A 16,672-nucleotide genomic window follows, 5' to 3' on the forward strand; every position below is an offset into this window, starting at 1 on the left:
GTCCTGGTTGCTTGAGCAGTCATCCAGAGTTTTAACAGGCTGTCATTCCACTGATGAAATCTGCTGTGGAGTTTTCACACCTTCTAAGCCTCTAATGATGGTGTTGGATTTGATCCATTTCTGCAAATGGAACATATGCTCACAGTGACATCTGCAGGATTAGTCCCGATTATGAAAACTTGAATACAAGTGCATGAGGTCATTAAATGTGATCGTGCGTGGCGTGCTTTGTTGATACTAGATTTGTGTGCAGCAGACTTGGAAAATGAGTAGTTGCATTAAATCTGATTTGATGATGCTATGGCGCTTTGTCTTACCTTGACATGTACTTTGTTAAGCTCTTAATAAGTGGGTGCACATTTTTTTCCATGTCTATCTTAAAAGAGTATGTACAGAGTAAGAGTGTGATGCTATAAGTTCGTGTATACTGGCTCTGAAGAGGTGTCAAATACATTTTAAGTGTAAGAGATTACAGCCTTTCTAATGTCAAATTTTCTCTTTATGTTTCAGCACACACAGTTTCCTTGCTTGGCCGCAGCAGACGGTACAGTAAGTGACACAAGGAGGAAAGTTTAAACTAAAAAGCCCTTTCACACTGCCTGTTCAAGGTGGGAAGGCCGCACTGTTATTCTGCCTCGCCGTTTTGTATTAAAACGTACAGTTGCAGAATGGGAGCACAGAGTCGCGTCGCTCTCAAGTTATCAGTCGAGATAGTAAATGTGCCAAATTGATGTCTGTGTAAAAGGGACAAGCTGGTATGATGGGACAGTTGTGACATCTCGATAACGCGTTATGTGTGCAACCAGCTGCTGGGACGTTTAAAAACAGTTAGCAGCAGTTAACAGTCCGCGAGCTGGGGAGACACTGAGGTGCTGGAGTGTTTTTCTGTCTGAGCAGAGGACGAGATTAACCACCAGCAGGGACGGTAAATAATTATTGGACACTGTGATACCTTTGTTACGTTTTAAAGATGCTGCCCGACAGGACTGTTATGTGTTGCAGTAGAGCAGACGCTGTATTGTGATGCTGTGTTCACGCTTAGAGCGCCAAAACTTTATCGGTTACGTCATCACAGAGTTGCAGTTGAGGCGTTGCTCAGACGCTCATTAATGTGTTTACAGCATCTCTGCTACTTGCCACAAAGCACCCTGAATAAATGTTATCTAAAGTTCGTATTTGGATGAAAAATATACATGCTTTTCGATTAATGTCTGAGCCCCATTTAACACCACATTTCGCCGCCCAGTGTGTGTAAAGCTAGCATGGTGTCAGCTAAAATATATGATCAGTTGACGCCTCACCCTCCCGTGTCACTCATAGTGTGAACACAGCAGTACATGTCACGCCTCCTTTACTTCCAGCACGCCATCATCCTCTAAAATGACACGCTGCTTACATTGTACTGTTCTGTATAAAAATGCATCGCGGGAGTTTCGCGGGATCTCTGTGCAAAAACGGGCTGTAACTTTAAAAGATGTGTTGGGCTGATTTAGGTTGATTTAAAAAAAAAAAAAAAAAAATTAACGATGTGTATATATACAAAATCAACACAATGAACAATTACTGCCACCAAAAACTGTCCCAATGTTCATATAAGCATGTTAGCATTTTTTTTAAGATAGACTTGAAAAAAATATAAACTTTACCGTTAATATTTTACCATCATCCTGGATGGTCAAGTGTCTTCTGATTTTTTTCTTTTCTCCTGTAATTTGACTTTTTTTTTATTTTTTTTTTTTTTAACTCTGGCATGTTAGTTGTTGTCACGTGTGCATTTCTCTGACCTATAACATCTTTTAAATACCTGCCTGTTGACTAATTAGAGATATTAATTTGATTGATTTCTCTCCAAATGAGTCCCACTTTTCTCCAAGCGCGTGCATTGCAAAATTTTGGCCTGTGCCATCTTTTATTTACTGCCCTTTTATCACTGACATGTGTCTGCAAAGTGGTGCAAGTATGAGTTATCATTATTTCCATGCACCCAGCAGACATTTCACCCTCTTTAGAAGGGGAAAAATGTATTTTTACACTGAATATTAGCTGTGGAAGTGGACATAATGATATAACGTCTCCAGTTTTAGTTGAAAAAAGTCGCTTGGCTAAATATGTGGTTGTCTAGTGGGGAGAAGGCGCTCCCACTGTCGGCTGGTAGTGGCTTCAAGTTGAGCAGTTGAGAGTCCCGCAGCCGAACCATTGGTGCGTAATGGTGCACGACTGGACGGCAGATGTTTCACCACCGGGACACTCTGTCTCCGCACACTTTATCTGAACTCTTCCGACTTTTTTTCTCAGCGTAGGCGTGCGTTAACTCGCTCCTGCCTTTGAAAAAAGTTATCAGAGGAAGGAAAGGGACGAAGAAGGAGAAAAAAAACTGGGCTACCTCTTCAAACCGTCCCGGTTTTTACCGGGGAGTTGTCGTCATCAGCACCCCAGATATCCCCCCCTTAGCTCCCTAAATGGATGGGGCAGTCTCGGTCTATGCAGTTCAGCACAGGCCAAAAGATTGGAAACGACTTGTGAATATCCGTCAGTTTGGCGTCTAGAGGGGGGACGCTCAGAAATGCCCGGCTGCTTCGCTGGAGCTCAACTCTGAGGACTTTTCTCCTGCATTTCTGCTTTTTTTTCAGGAGGAAGGACTCTGCTCAAAGTTTACAACAGAAAGGAAAACTCAGCGCTGAAGTGGCAGCTCTCACACTAAAGCCCTCGCTATGGATTGGATGTATTTATTGATGTGCTTTTCACTCAGTCAAGTATTTTTGGATCATATTTTCGCTGCAGAAACACATGGTGAGTTCTCCTCTTACATCTTGCACTGTCTACAAATGCACTCTGAAGTATAAATGTGGAGGAATAATGATACATAATGATGGTCTATTATGTTGATAGGTCCACATAATAAGTCTGACAGCCTTATAATATGCCACACTCTATCTATGTTTTTGCCCACAAGATTTTGCTAGCAAAACATTTGCCTTTTTATGCTTTCTTTAATAATATGTATTAAATTAGTTAAGACCCCTGTAGTACAGAATGTCTTTTTAACCATCAGTTTTTACTTTATAGTCTTTTTCCATAAGAACTTGCTATTTTTGAATGTGATTCTCACTTGACACTATCTGTCCCATCAGAAAAACTCTCTGGAAAGTTAAGTGAATATGGTCTTATCGTGCCATTCAGCACAGACTCCCACGGCCGGTACATTTCTCACGTGGTCTCTGCTGGAAGTGGAAGTAAAGGTGCTGCTGATGCTGATGCCGCCTCAGCCTTTGGCAGCAGAAGAAGGGTGGCCCGCAGTGCCCCCAAGATGCCCCCAGTCACCCCCGCCTCGGCGCAGCATTTGTTTTTCAACGTCACTGTGTTTGGGAAAGAACTGCACCTCCGCCTGAGGGCCAACAGGAGGCTGGTGGCCCCGGGGGCTTTTGTGGAATGGCAGGAGGACTTTGTGGAAAAGGCCAAGGAGCATATCTACGGGGACTGTGTTTTCACTGGAGACGTGAGCGACATGCCGGAGGCCTCTGTGGCTATCAGCAACTGTGACGGACTGGTAAGTCATTGCATATTTGACATACTATTCTGATGGAGAGAGATGTAGCTGGAAAAAGATGTTTTCACATCTTTGGCATGCTGTCAGACAGAATGTGGAGTGTTATGGGTTGGCAAAATCCCTCACAATGGCCAATGCACATATTTTATGACCTAAACTTGCACGTGAATCACATCCTTACATAAGACATCAAAGCAATAATTCATCTTAAATCTGCTGTATCTTTAAAACATCAAACATTCAGAACCCGCGTGTGCTTGAGATGTGGCTCTAAATGTGTAGTTTGGTTCTTTGCTGTGAGACTTCTCACACAACTTTGCACCATAATATCTATGCTGTCTGTCTGTATAATCAGTATCTTTCAAACACTAGTATTTTTGCCAAAATAAGCCTCCATACACCAGAGGGCACATGTGGCAGTTGGAGCATCTGAATCCTGCTCTTCCATTGGTCAGGAGTCACCAGTGATTGGGTTACAATTGAGTGGTTCTGACCAATTAAAGAGCTGGAGGCAAGTCTTAAACAACTTTCAAGCTTGAAACTTTGTGCATGAGAATAGAAACAGGAGCAGTGGGGTTTTAATATTGACTAGGTGTCAGTTATTTTATCTAAACCCTGTAGAATGTATTTCTTTAACAAACTATCTTAGGCTGATTACAGAAGGTGGCTTATGCATGACATGTTACAAATAGAAAGGTTTGCATTAACTGTTTTTTTGCCCACTTGGGGGCAGTGCAGCAACCTGCCAACACAACACTGGCATCATTTTATATGGCGTATGTGTAGAGCAATAGTAGCCATCACTTGCAGTTATGTTTCTGGCTGCCTTACCTACTAGTGAAGTTTATTTGTACAACACCTTTTGCAAAGTCCTTAGAATTAAACACAAATTACAAAATAAAAGCAATAAAAAAGGCAGATGGCAGCAATTAAAAGCAATATTGACTTTCTTTTTAGCTCTGTTTTTGGTCACTACCAACCCTCAGTAGCTGCTAAATGCTCCACTATTTTCAACAGCTGGTCATTAAAGTTGGTGCCGTTTAGTTGGAGCTTTTTTGCATGAAATGCCCTGCAGTTACATCTGAGAAAACGATTGATGAGAGCAGCAAGAAAGCTAAAACCATAAAGTAAACTTAAACTGCAAGCTTAAAACATAAAATTGTGGGCTGTAAAACCAAAACAGTTAGCTGAAAGATGCTAAAGTGGTTTGTAGAGATAAGGGGAAATGCAGAGTCAGGCAATAATTCCAAGTGACCCCTTACACGTTACACATAGTAATTCCATGCATTGTTAATAAAGAAATATCAGACACCCTGTAAAGTATTAAAGAAGATGGTTGGTGTTAAATGTGAATAGAAGCTCTTAATTTAGCCCAAGGTGAATTAAAAAAGATATGCCACAATCTCAGCGGACGTCTTCATATAGATCATTGTGTGTCTTCTCCATCAACAGCAACCTACTTCTCAATCATTTTCACCGCAGCTATGAAAAGTGTGTTGCTGCTGTGCAAGAGCAGGGTGACTGGGAGGTGAGTGGAGCCGCTAATGGGCGCTTGCAGTCGACGAAATTAGTTTGAATTGGCAGGTTGACTTAAGCGAGGCTACTCCACTCTATTGTTCTGACAAAAATGACAAGCGTGGAATGGGGGTGAAGATAACCCTCTGACCCAGCAGCTTGTGAAATCCTCCATCAGAGACAATTGAAAACTCATTTGTTCCGAGAACACCTACGCACTTAACCTGACTCTTCTCCGCTTTGCCCTTTGGGGTAAATTAAGTCAGAAGGTCCAAAACCCAGCACCTAATGATTATCTAGCACTGACAAAGTTGTGTGATGTTGTATGTTGACTGTCATCGTAAGTAGTGATACTGAGATTGTTGAATCTCAGCAGATGCTGAGATCGCTACCGGTTATTACTTTGGTTTCAAAAAAAAAAAAAAAAAAAAAAGGGGTGGGGGGGTTGTGCGGCACTTCTTCTGCCACTAGACGGCAATACCTGTGACCAATCACACCTGAAGCACTTTTTGCACTTACTAAGGGTTTTGTGTTGTACGTCGCTTTGGATAAAAGCGTCTGCTAAATGAAATTGTAGAATTGTAGAATTGTAGACAGAAACACACAATTTCAGTTATAGATCCATTTTGAAATAATCACATTCGGACACCTCAAGAGAAAGATCTCAAGGCTTTGATCGAAGTCTAGTGTGGGCAGCTACAATTCTCAGAAGCCCACAATTTCCTCTCTCTGCTCCTTGATGCGCATGTCAAAACAGTTGAATCTCTGATGTTGCATCAGCACAGCACAAAGAAACAACGAATGCCTCCTACTGTTTGTATTGTCTTGTCCTCATCATTACATTTTCTTGCTTCTATATTGACAGCCTGTGCTGAAGCTGAGAAAAGTGGCTAAAATTATTGTCACACAGTTATTGCTTCTTCCTCAATGTAATAACAGTGGGTGGTGTGTGGACAATGCCACGCTGTGTTGTCATATCACAAAGTAATTTCCTGGAAGGCAACTCTGTTTGCCTGTTATTTATAAAGGTAAAAAGGGACACAGTGGCCTTATAAATGGCCTTGTAAATAGGATCGATGGTAGATAGACAGGACAGGACGTGCAAATATTCATGTCATCACAAGTGGTTGTGTGATGGTAGAGTGGGTCGTGCAATAGTTAAAAATACTCTGTATTGACTATATTCATTCACAATGATGTTCCTGACTTGACTGACTTGAAGCATCAGCGATTGCTTTTTGGGGCAATTATGTGTTATTTTTGTGTCAAAAGTTACAGTTAAAGTAATCAATCATGCTGGGTTTATTCAATCCCACTTTGTGGTTGACAATATTGATTGAATGAGACAGTAGATCAATGACCAGTTACATCTGCCTTATTCCTAACTGTTAATCTGGCATGTTGGAGGTCTACACCCAGTGTGGCAGAAGCATTATGATATAGACAAGGGTCTGAGTAAATTTGTGGTGTAGATCTAACCCAGGTCTGAGATATTTTTCAATACATTTGTGGATAAAATAAAATATATGCTCCCTCTAAAGCATATCCAATATGACATTTCTAGAGATATGCTTCCTCTTAGGGTATTCGCCGTCTTGTGTCTCCCAAATTAGAAACAGAAAAGGAAAATTTTGACCCCCAAGTGACCATTTTTAGATAAATGATTACCCCTTGCTACATTGAATTCATGAAGAATTCTTTGTTTTTCTTGCATGCCCCCACAGTGAACAAAGAATTAAAAAAAGGTGAACTTTTTCCATGAATGAATGAATGATTAACTGATACAGAAAAAAACTATTTGAGGGATGGAGTATTCTATTAAAGTTTACCAAGGCTATGTAATAATAATTTCTTTAAAAGATCTACTCCAAATTACAAGAAAGCGTATTATTGTCGACAGTCTGATTAATTCTTACCTTCAGTAAATAATGTTTTCCAGCTAATATATCTGACTTTGAGCTCTGTGTATTTAGATTATTTTTTGGGACATTGTGCCTCTTTAAATATCAGAGCTTTGAGCATCACAAACATTTTTTTTTTTATTTACCTCTGTGGTGGTGACAGAAGTCTTAAACCAGTCAAGCAAGACATCTGCTTAGCCAGGTACCACTCAATGCATTTTTCTTTTGTGTGTGTGATTTGGATGCAGTCAGGCTCATAGGAATATCATCCATGCATTCCCTTGCATCAAAGCCAATGTAAACATAGACCTGTCTGTGCATGCAGGAGGCATTTGAAGGTGAACAGACAGTTTGCAGGCAAATTATTTAGTCTGAAGTGTCTGCCTGATGTGGAAGGACATGGAAGAGATGTCTGATGAAAGAAGTGAGTTTGGAAGGTATAACAATCTTGAGTCATGCACGAAAGTCAACGCATGCGGGCCAAATCTCTTAGATACAGTGTGCATTGTGTCTTTATGTACCACCAGCACTCCATCTTCAAAAGTACGTTTGATGTGTTCCCTTATAGAGAACACACACATACTTTATTGGGGCAGATGTATATCTTTTTTTATGCCTCCACGTTGGCTATATCTGTGACTGGAGGCAATATGTTTTCGGGTTGTCCATATGTCCGTCCGTCCCATTCTCGTGAATGCAATATCTCAAAAACGCCTTGAGGGAATTTCTTCAAATTTGGCACAATCGTCCACTTAGATTCAAAAATGAATTGATCGGAGTTTGGTGGTTGAAAGTTCAAGGTCACTGATCTCACAAAACAGGTTTTTGACCATAACCCTATAATTAATATGCTAATTCTCACAAACTTTCACACAAATGTCTAATAGGATAAAATGATGAAGTGTTGACATTGTATATCCAAAAGGTCAAAGGTCAACTGTGACATCATAATGTTCTGCAAAAACACTTTTCTGGACATTTCGCAAAGGCATAACTCAGGCGCAGAAGGGGAGACGTTTGGTCAAATAATGAATCTGTGGCGCTTATCTTGAAACTGGGTTGATTGTGTAGATCTGTGCTGCAAGGAGAAGGATGTGTATGTAGTTTCCATCACAAATTTGGAATTTCACCAAAACATTTTTCAAGGTCTTGTTTGTGATGCTCAAAGCTTTGAAAGTTTTGAAAAAGTAATGGAATATTGTTGGGTGTTGTGAAATTGTAAGTTATCCTCCCTGAATAACCTTTTACATTTGTTGCAACTTCCTCATTATGTCTTCTAAAAGCAGCTTTAGATGCCTTATACAGGCTTTCCCAACCCCTTAACTTAGAAATTAAAACATAACATACAGAATAAATAAAAAACAAGATCAGTAAAAGCATGACAGAATTGGCTAAAGCGTAGAGGGACCTGTAATACCATTTGCGTGGTGTATAAAAGCCACAACTAGATGGCAGTATTCATTAATTATTTGTGCAAAATAAATAAACCAGGCTCTGATAAAAATGTAACATAACTGCAAATTTATTTTCCTGGCATGTCGTTGCACATTGCTTTTCTGTGCATTGATGTTTGACATTTTGTTTACGATCACGTACATTTCTTAATTTTGACCCCACATTCAGTCTCCCCCTCCATGTGTGCCAACTAGCGAAATGTTAGAAAAATGCCGCGACATTTGCAAAACATTTTTTTTATTATTGCTTGTCCTTAAAAAGTCATGAAAAAGTATTGAAATTTTGTCCATGAAAATGTTTGTCCATGTTTTCACAAAATTACAAAATTATAAAGTGTAAATGCAACTTCACTGATTCACAAAGGAAAATAACCTTAAGGCAGTAATTTAAGTTTTTATTTCTATAGCATGTGTATTCCTGGGAAAAAAAAGTGCTCAGGCTTTAAGAACACACTAGCTGCCATAACAACTCCTATCTTTTACAATTTTTTCAATTATTTCATTACTGCAGTACAACTGAATTTCCATGATAAGCTGTGCTATCGGTGTGTCCTCTGCATTGAGGCCACTCACATTAATAGCAAGGCATGACATCACCAGCAACAGATTACGTTAACTTGGTCTCCTGCCATGTGCCCGGAGGCGCAAGATTTATGGCATTCCAAGCTCATGACAGATAAGACACTCGCACAGTAAAGCTGGAAATTAATCCGATATCTTCTGGATATATTTGGCCTCACAACACTACTACACGGTCAGTTGAGGATGAAAAAAAAAAGAGTTCGATTATAAATTCATGTTTGATTGACCCACATGTCAGCGCTGTCTTCCTCTTCGACTGCAACACGCAAGATTGCAACAGCTGTGCACTCCAGACGAGCCGGAGCTATTGTTGAGGAGCGATGAGTGATGGCTATGATTATACCGGTGCTGCTCATGTGTTGGGTATTAGCGCAGATGACGGGCTGATTGAGTTACATATGTGATGGAAACACGAGTGCCGGATAACCGCAGTCGGAAGAGCGCTATTTCTGTGTCCATCAGTTAAAAAGAGAGAGAGCCACCTAGCAACAGTCAGCAGGCGTACTTTTTTTTTAGTGGGGGGGGTGCAGTTTTCCATCCATTGGAGATGGAAAATGCTTGCATAAATTGTTCTATTCATGCATGTTTGCAGGAATTCTGCACAGGACTGGTCTCAGTCCAGTATTCCAGTATCCTCCAGTACTCTGCTGGCACCAAGGTAAAGGCAAGAGATTAAGAGCTCCATCAGTGAAAGCCCAACATGTCAGCCAATAATATGATTTATTTCCTCTTGGTCGAATCCTTATTTGCAGCAGTTGTAGTGTATCTGTCTAAATATGTGTTAGTGTGTGTGTGCGCTCATCCAAATGCACACTGTAATACAGGGCACGCACACACACACACACACACACACACACACACACACACACACACACACACACATACATACAAACAATGTGACAATAATGACAATCACATAAATACATAAAATAATTAACAGTTGTGACACTGAGTGCATGCATATCAATTCATCACTATTGTATCACTATTTACTGCTGATACTACCACTTCTAAAAAATATTCCCTCTTCCACATTTTGTAGCACTAGTGTCCCAACTACTACTACTAATACTACAAAAAACTACTATTACTTCCTCTACACAACTACTTTTTCTTCTGCTTCTACTACTGCCTCTTCTACCATATAGTATTTCAACTGCCACTGCTAAAACACTTCTTTTGCTACTACTATTACTAGAACTAATACCACTGCTATTACTACTACTACTACTACTAGTTTTTCTGCTATCATAATTACTACTGCTACATCTTCTGCGTGTACCTTTGCTACTCATACTATGTACTACTTCTGCTGCCACCACTAAAATCACTTATTCAGCTACTACCATTGCTGGACTAATATCATCACCACTACTACCACCACTACTATTAGTACTAGTAGTACTAGTTACTACAACTAACACTACTAATGCTACTACTACTGCTACTACTGCTACTCCTACTACAATCACAACTACTAACTGCTTCTTCCTTTTCTGCTTTTTCTGCTTCTTATATCACGTACTATTTTGGCTACAACCACTTCTTCTACTATTGCTAGTATTAGTGCTACTACTACCATAACTACTACTACATCCTCTTCTTCTTTCTCTGCCACTTAAAATACATACTACTACTACCACCACTGAATTCACTTATTCTACTATTACTACTGCTATTACTAATACTATTACTGGTACTACTGCTACTACTACTACTACTACCACTACTACTTTTACTACTACCTACTTCCTTTACTAATTTTCTTTAATACTACATCTACTACAACAACCTCTCCTTTTACTAATGCTACTACTATCATTTCTACCAAAACTATTACTTCTGCTGTTAGAAGTTTTTCTGCTCCCACTACTACAACGACTACTACTACTACTACTTTCACTAAGAGCACTACTCTGGCTTCTACTGTAACTTCATCTCTACTACTACCACCATTTCTTCTACATCCACACTATGACTAGTACCTCTGCTACTACTATTGCTAAAAGAACTATTTCTGTTACTGCTAATGCTCCTACTTCTGCTACTACATACTGTATACACATTGCATACTATATACTTCTGCTTCCCCTAATAATAATCAGACAGAAAATGATACTAATTGGAAATTTGATACTTTTATACTTGCTAGAAATAACTAATCAGGCGCTGACATCAGCCTCCTCATTTTCTACTTTAATTAAGTGCTCCACGTTATGTGTAAATTATGCAAATTTTTCTCCTATTTTTTATTATTCTAATGCAAATGTGTGCTTGTGATTATAAGCCCAATTTTCTCTTTATAATGGTGTGGTGATAACCAGCTAAGCTTGCCCTTTGTGGCCCTGCACAGTGAGATATGAAAGCTGATAGAAAGGAATCAAGTAGTAATCCCCAGCTCTCATACATCTCTTACGATTATTTCAGACCTGCGACTCTTCTGAGTTCAGCACCACTCAGCCCTAAATTACTTTCTGGTTTATTGATCTTCCTGGTTTTAACCACCAAAGCTTTTATCCAACATCACCAGTGTGTCAGAGGCTGTCGGTATCCTATAAATGATCGATAAAGGTCAGATTGATCAAGGATGTGGGGACTTAAATTCATCCAGTGAACTGTGCAACCTTGGAAAAATTTGTGTGCATACCATGATCTCAGTAGCTGACAGTGGATTACGTCTTTACTCTCTCCCTCTCCGTGTCTCGTTTGTGGATCAACAAAGAGCGTGACTGGAACTGAAATTACATGTTTCTAAACAATCTGCCACAAATTACAGGTTAAGCCCCTGGAATGACGGCTGGACTTTGATTTCCTTGCACGTTGCAGCTCAAGCATGGCCTGTGGCACTTGTTCCATTTATATTTTGTGTTTGTTGTGAGTGTATCATAAAAAGGATATCTCCATCTGATTACAATAACTCAATGCCGGCGGTATATGTGACAGTGTCTGTTTATTGTGAGTGTCGTAAAGAAAAAGAACTTCGCTAGTGATCTCTATAATATCCTGTTTGTCACCCTCACTTTGATAGTTTCAAGTTAATTTTTCTTGTTTATGTCTCTCTTGACGTTACTCTTATTGTTCAGAATGACGGGGTTGGACAGGGTTGTGTTTTGTGTTTGTGTCATTTGGATAGTTATACATAATTATAATAATGATAATTATAATAATATCTTGGATTCATATAGCGCCTTTCAAGACACTCAAGTACACTTTACATAGTAGTGTAAACAAACAACAACAAATACACAATACAATGCTAAGCTGAGTGCCCATGTTATTATGCTATTCTTCTCTTGGCCTAATAATCAGTTCAGAGAATTGAAGACCACATTTACTTGGCATTGTTGGAGATCCTTTATTTGCACAAAGAGGTGCCAAGATCATTATGACATGAATTGTAGCAAATTTGTCAAAGATAAACATTCATTCTATGAACTCTACTGCAGCCTAGTATATATATTTTAAGATTAGTAATGCTGTTTGATCCAAATTATTACCCTGCAAAGGTAATTTAACTTAAAAATAGTAACATCAGATACTTTTTGCATGATTTTAGATAGCAGTAGTGAATACAAGTAATCCTCAACATTTGTTGTGTTATGTTTTCAGAGTGATGAAGTCAGTTGTTGAACAATAAGATATTTTTCCCCATGGCAACTATAACCTTTCCCCCAAATATTGTACAGATTGTTTGACATTTTATTGTTAAAACTGGTTCGAAAATTTGTCTGAGCTCTAACTAGCTAGTTCAGTGGTGCTAGGTGAGCTAACAGTAGATGCACACTTCCTTCTGCACAGTGGTGTGGTTTGCAGGTGAAGTTCGGTAGCAATAAACGGTTCCCTGACAAAGTCTATGGATTATCTTGAGTAACCGGGTCATGAATTCTGGAAAGAGACATTGCTGTTGAGTTTTTTGTCTATTTTTTTGGTGCTTTGAGGACAAGTTGAGTGCCATCTAGTTCCATTATATTAGAGAGAAGGTATACTTCTCTACGGCCGACATCGCCAACATTTGGCAGCTCACATCAAAACAATCTAGACTGATAGATAGCACTGCAGGTAAGAGGAAAAATATGGAGCTTTTAGGGCAGAAAGTCAGAGATTCTAATCATCAGTATGAGACTCTCAGTCGACTGAGATTGTATCAAGTTGGGCAGTCTTTTTTTTTTTTGCTGGTTGGTGTGCTGTGCAGTGTACTTAAAGGGACGTTTTGGCCCCCAGATTTTGCTGCTGCGTGCTCTTGACTTTCACACTCTTTGGTACAAGCCGCTATGGACATGCAGGCAGCAGCACAGAGGAGGAGAGAGGATAAAATCTCTCTTCAGAGGTGGTAAAGTTACGGTCTCACAGCCACTTAATACAATACAGTCTCTGGCTTTTGTTTGATATCTAGTGTCAACACAGTCAAAATGTTTATGATCCATCATCATTGCCATTAGCTCGTTGACTATATGACGTGAATGCCACTGTTACATTGAATGTCCCGCCGAGCCCTTTGTAGTTTGTATGGAAAACAAAAAGAATCATTGAATATTTGTATTGAACAGCCAAAACCGATTTACTACGAAAACCGAGGTACTACAAACTTTTCTTCCCAAGTCAAAAATAACAATTACACAAAATATAATTTTGCATATCAAGTTCTTGATAGACTGCCATTATTATGGAAAACACAAAAAAACAGTTACTGGGTCATTTGTTAAATGCTCAATTAATTTAATTTTTAATTTTTTTCTTCATTTTTTTCTTCACAGTGCCTCCTCCCAGTTCTGAAACCAAAGCTACGGCCTTATTAATGCATGACATGTTTCTTTTAAATATGAAAATTTCCAGCAGCGATGCCTCTTTTGTTCCTTGCCTCTGTGTGCATGCTGCACTGAGCAAGTGAGAAACTCCAACTGCTAGTTACAGAGCATAAAGAAGCACCTCTGAAATTACATACAGTAAATATCCACCTTCAAAGTTGTTCTTACAGATGTGTGGAATTTAGTGCACTGGTGAACTAAAGGGTTAGCTATATTTGCCTTTTTTCTGCTGTGTCAGTGACACCACTGGAGTTCTCACAAATCCGGCTTCAGAGTATTTCTCAGCCTCCTCCAATAAGCACTGCAGATCTCATAGTAATACCAGGTGTAACACATCATATGGAGCAAGCTGATGACATCCACATCACTTGACCTCACCTGACCTCAAGGGCATAATTTCCTCTGGGGTCAACCCAGTCAACAGGAAAAATGTTGCCATTTTACGTTTGTGCAAAGATACATCAAAACTTTTGCGCTTCGACAGTACTGTGGTTAATGTGTGAATCATGTTTTGTCTTAAAATACCCAATTTGGGGCCACAGTCCTGGTAGGACATTTGCAATTTCTCAGTAAAAAAACAAAACCAAAAACTCTTGTTGGCACTATCACCACTTGAAAAATACCACTGAGTTGCTACAAATATGCATGTTCTGAGCCTAAAAAGCCACTGAAAAAACACAGAGAAGTAGCCACAAAACACCAATGTTTGAAACCTAAGAAGCTGCTGGAAAAGGACACAAGTTGCTACAAAATACCTGCATTCAGAGCCTAAAAAGCTGCTGAAAACACAGCAATGACTCGCTGAATCTCAACTGTTTTTTATTTTTTTGTTGGTTTGAAACTGTAATCTGCAGCTTGGCTGGCATCTTGCCTCGCTAAAATGCTATCCCCCATTCTGTCCAAATCCAGATGACAGACCGAAGTCAGTTTATTAACTACGCAACTTTATAAACGTTAATATTTTATGTATGAAATGTACACAAGTCACATATTAGTGGTTTGCAAAAATGTACAATAACAATATTTTCTGATTGCAACTTGACAACTGATGACGCCCTTACTGTTTGCATCTGACAAAGACAAATTAAAATGACCTGATGGTGATGATAGATGGGCAGTCAGTGGATGGCCAAAGTTAATAAAACTCATACTGAGGTAAACATAAATGCATGAATGAAATTTCATGCCAATCCATCCTATAGTAATAAAGGTAAAAAGTGACTGACTGGTGGAGTTTGTTAGGGATGTATCTAGCCTGACATAAAGATATGATAAACTACTCAAGGCTGAAAATCCCCCACTGTGCTGTTTTTGTGGGGAAAAAAAGTCATTTTAAGTTTTGATGAACAGTTGACAATGTGGTTATAGAATTGATTTAAAAAAATAATTTTTAATTAATTTATTGAATGTTAAGCCTATAAGGTGCTAAGGTTTTTTTTTATATTTTTTAATAACCATTTTAGGTTCCTGGAATACAAGGTGACGTTGTTAAAATGCATATTTTGTCAGACCAAAAGCCCAAAACTCAAAGATATTAAATTAATTTTTTTGTTATTTACTACTTTATTAGGTTTTCTTTTAAGAACATGGAAAACAAAATGATACTGATGTGTCCACCGGGGACAACACACTTAAAATAAATCAGAAACAAATCAGAAAGGTAGGGGCTAAGATCCTACTCAGATAAAAGCAAAAGATATAAGTCAGCATATATAAAGATGTTCAATTTGAATGCTATGCAGAAAAGAAGCAGTTCCTTAAATTTCAGAGGCTTGCATTGTTTTCACGTCTTTATTTATTCATCTAAATCGAATCTTTAGTGGAGTGTAGCCATTAAAATACATATGAACCCAGAAGAAATCCAATAGCTTTGTGTCATCTCTCCACTTCTGACAGCAAAACTCCACCCTTCCCTGGCTCAGACTCCACCATGCAGTGTACACATGTTTACATTTGGTTCCTCTGTAGGCCCGTCCAGATGCTGCTGCTCTCTCCCCCCTCACAGACCTGGCTTCTTTTTCCACCCACTGCTGAAATAAGAGACCACAGAGGAAGTATTCGAGCATGTCTTACTTGGCATTTCCTGGTCAAGGGCTGGACAGATTCTTTCACTCCTCTTTGCCCTTACTGTCACATGCCCACCATTTGTGTTGTTACGCCCGAATGACAGCATGCAGAGGGTTTTGAGTTTTTTGAAGCACAACTTCGTCTTTACTGCACTGTGTTTAGATTTCTTTTTTGCAGCTGTAAATACACACAGTCTTGCCAAAGTCTTGTTGGTGTGCCTTCTTCATGAGTATAATGATAGGTTGGATAGATTTCTTTTTTCTTTTTCTTTCTTTGTCAGGAGTAGGAGTATGAGAAATAAAGTAAACTGCACTGTGCAGTGCAATGCCAGTTTGTTTTCTTTTGGTATGTTTTGTCTTTTTTGGACACAGCTCATGGTAGAGTGTGACAGGAAACAGAGGGAGCAATGTTCTCTGGATGAACGCGGATAAATTCTGTTGCGGTGACATGACATTTGTTCACCAGACTGGTACAAGGTACGAGGTAGATTTACGATTTGTCCTTGATCCTGCTACATCTTAGGAGTTGAAGGATGAGTTGATTAAAATCACCAGCTGTTATAAAAAATTCCATGTTGCTGATGATGGCATCATACAATTACTGCAGTGCATTTTTTGTATTGCATTAGAGTCTTGTGTCCTTTCGGCTCTGAACGAGGTCCGCCCATCCTGTGCAACAGCTTGATCCGGGGTGTTAGGAGTTAACCATGTTTCTGTGAAGATGTGCGCTGGCGCTCAGCATATGCCATTGGTGGTGATCCTCTTGCGGCCTTCTGCATTCAGTCCAAAACCCACGCAACTT

The 16,672-nt window shown here is 39.4% G+C and overlaps 1 protein-coding gene across 3 annotated transcripts in view; it reads left to right on the forward strand.

The window, feature by feature from the left end:
* The first annotated feature begins 533 nt into the window (after positions 1-533).
* The window catches only part of adamts14 (ADAM metallopeptidase with thrombospondin type 1 motif, 14), a 60,029-nt gene continuing 43,890 nt past the window's right edge, over positions 534-16,672 (forward strand). For 2 of the 3 annotated variants that reach the window (XM_042507926.2, XM_042507928.2), the window contains exons 1-2: positions 2,170-2,790; positions 3,132-3,547. In XM_042507926.2, the coding sequence (XP_042363860.2) occupies positions 2,712-2,790; positions 3,132-3,547 (495 nt within the window). In that variant the 5' untranslated portion in view covers positions 2,170-2,711. Of the gene's footprint in view, positions 550-2,169; positions 2,791-3,131; positions 3,548-16,672 lie in introns of those variants that run through there. The other variant, XM_042507927.2, reaches the window with a different exon arrangement.

Source organism: Plectropomus leopardus, chromosome 19, assembly GCF_026936395.1.
Source record: "Plectropomus leopardus strain MGB_pleo_1.0 chromosome 19, ASM2693639v1, whole genome shotgun sequence".
NCBI lineage: Eukaryota > Metazoa > Chordata > Actinopteri > Perciformes > Serranidae > Plectropomus > Plectropomus leopardus.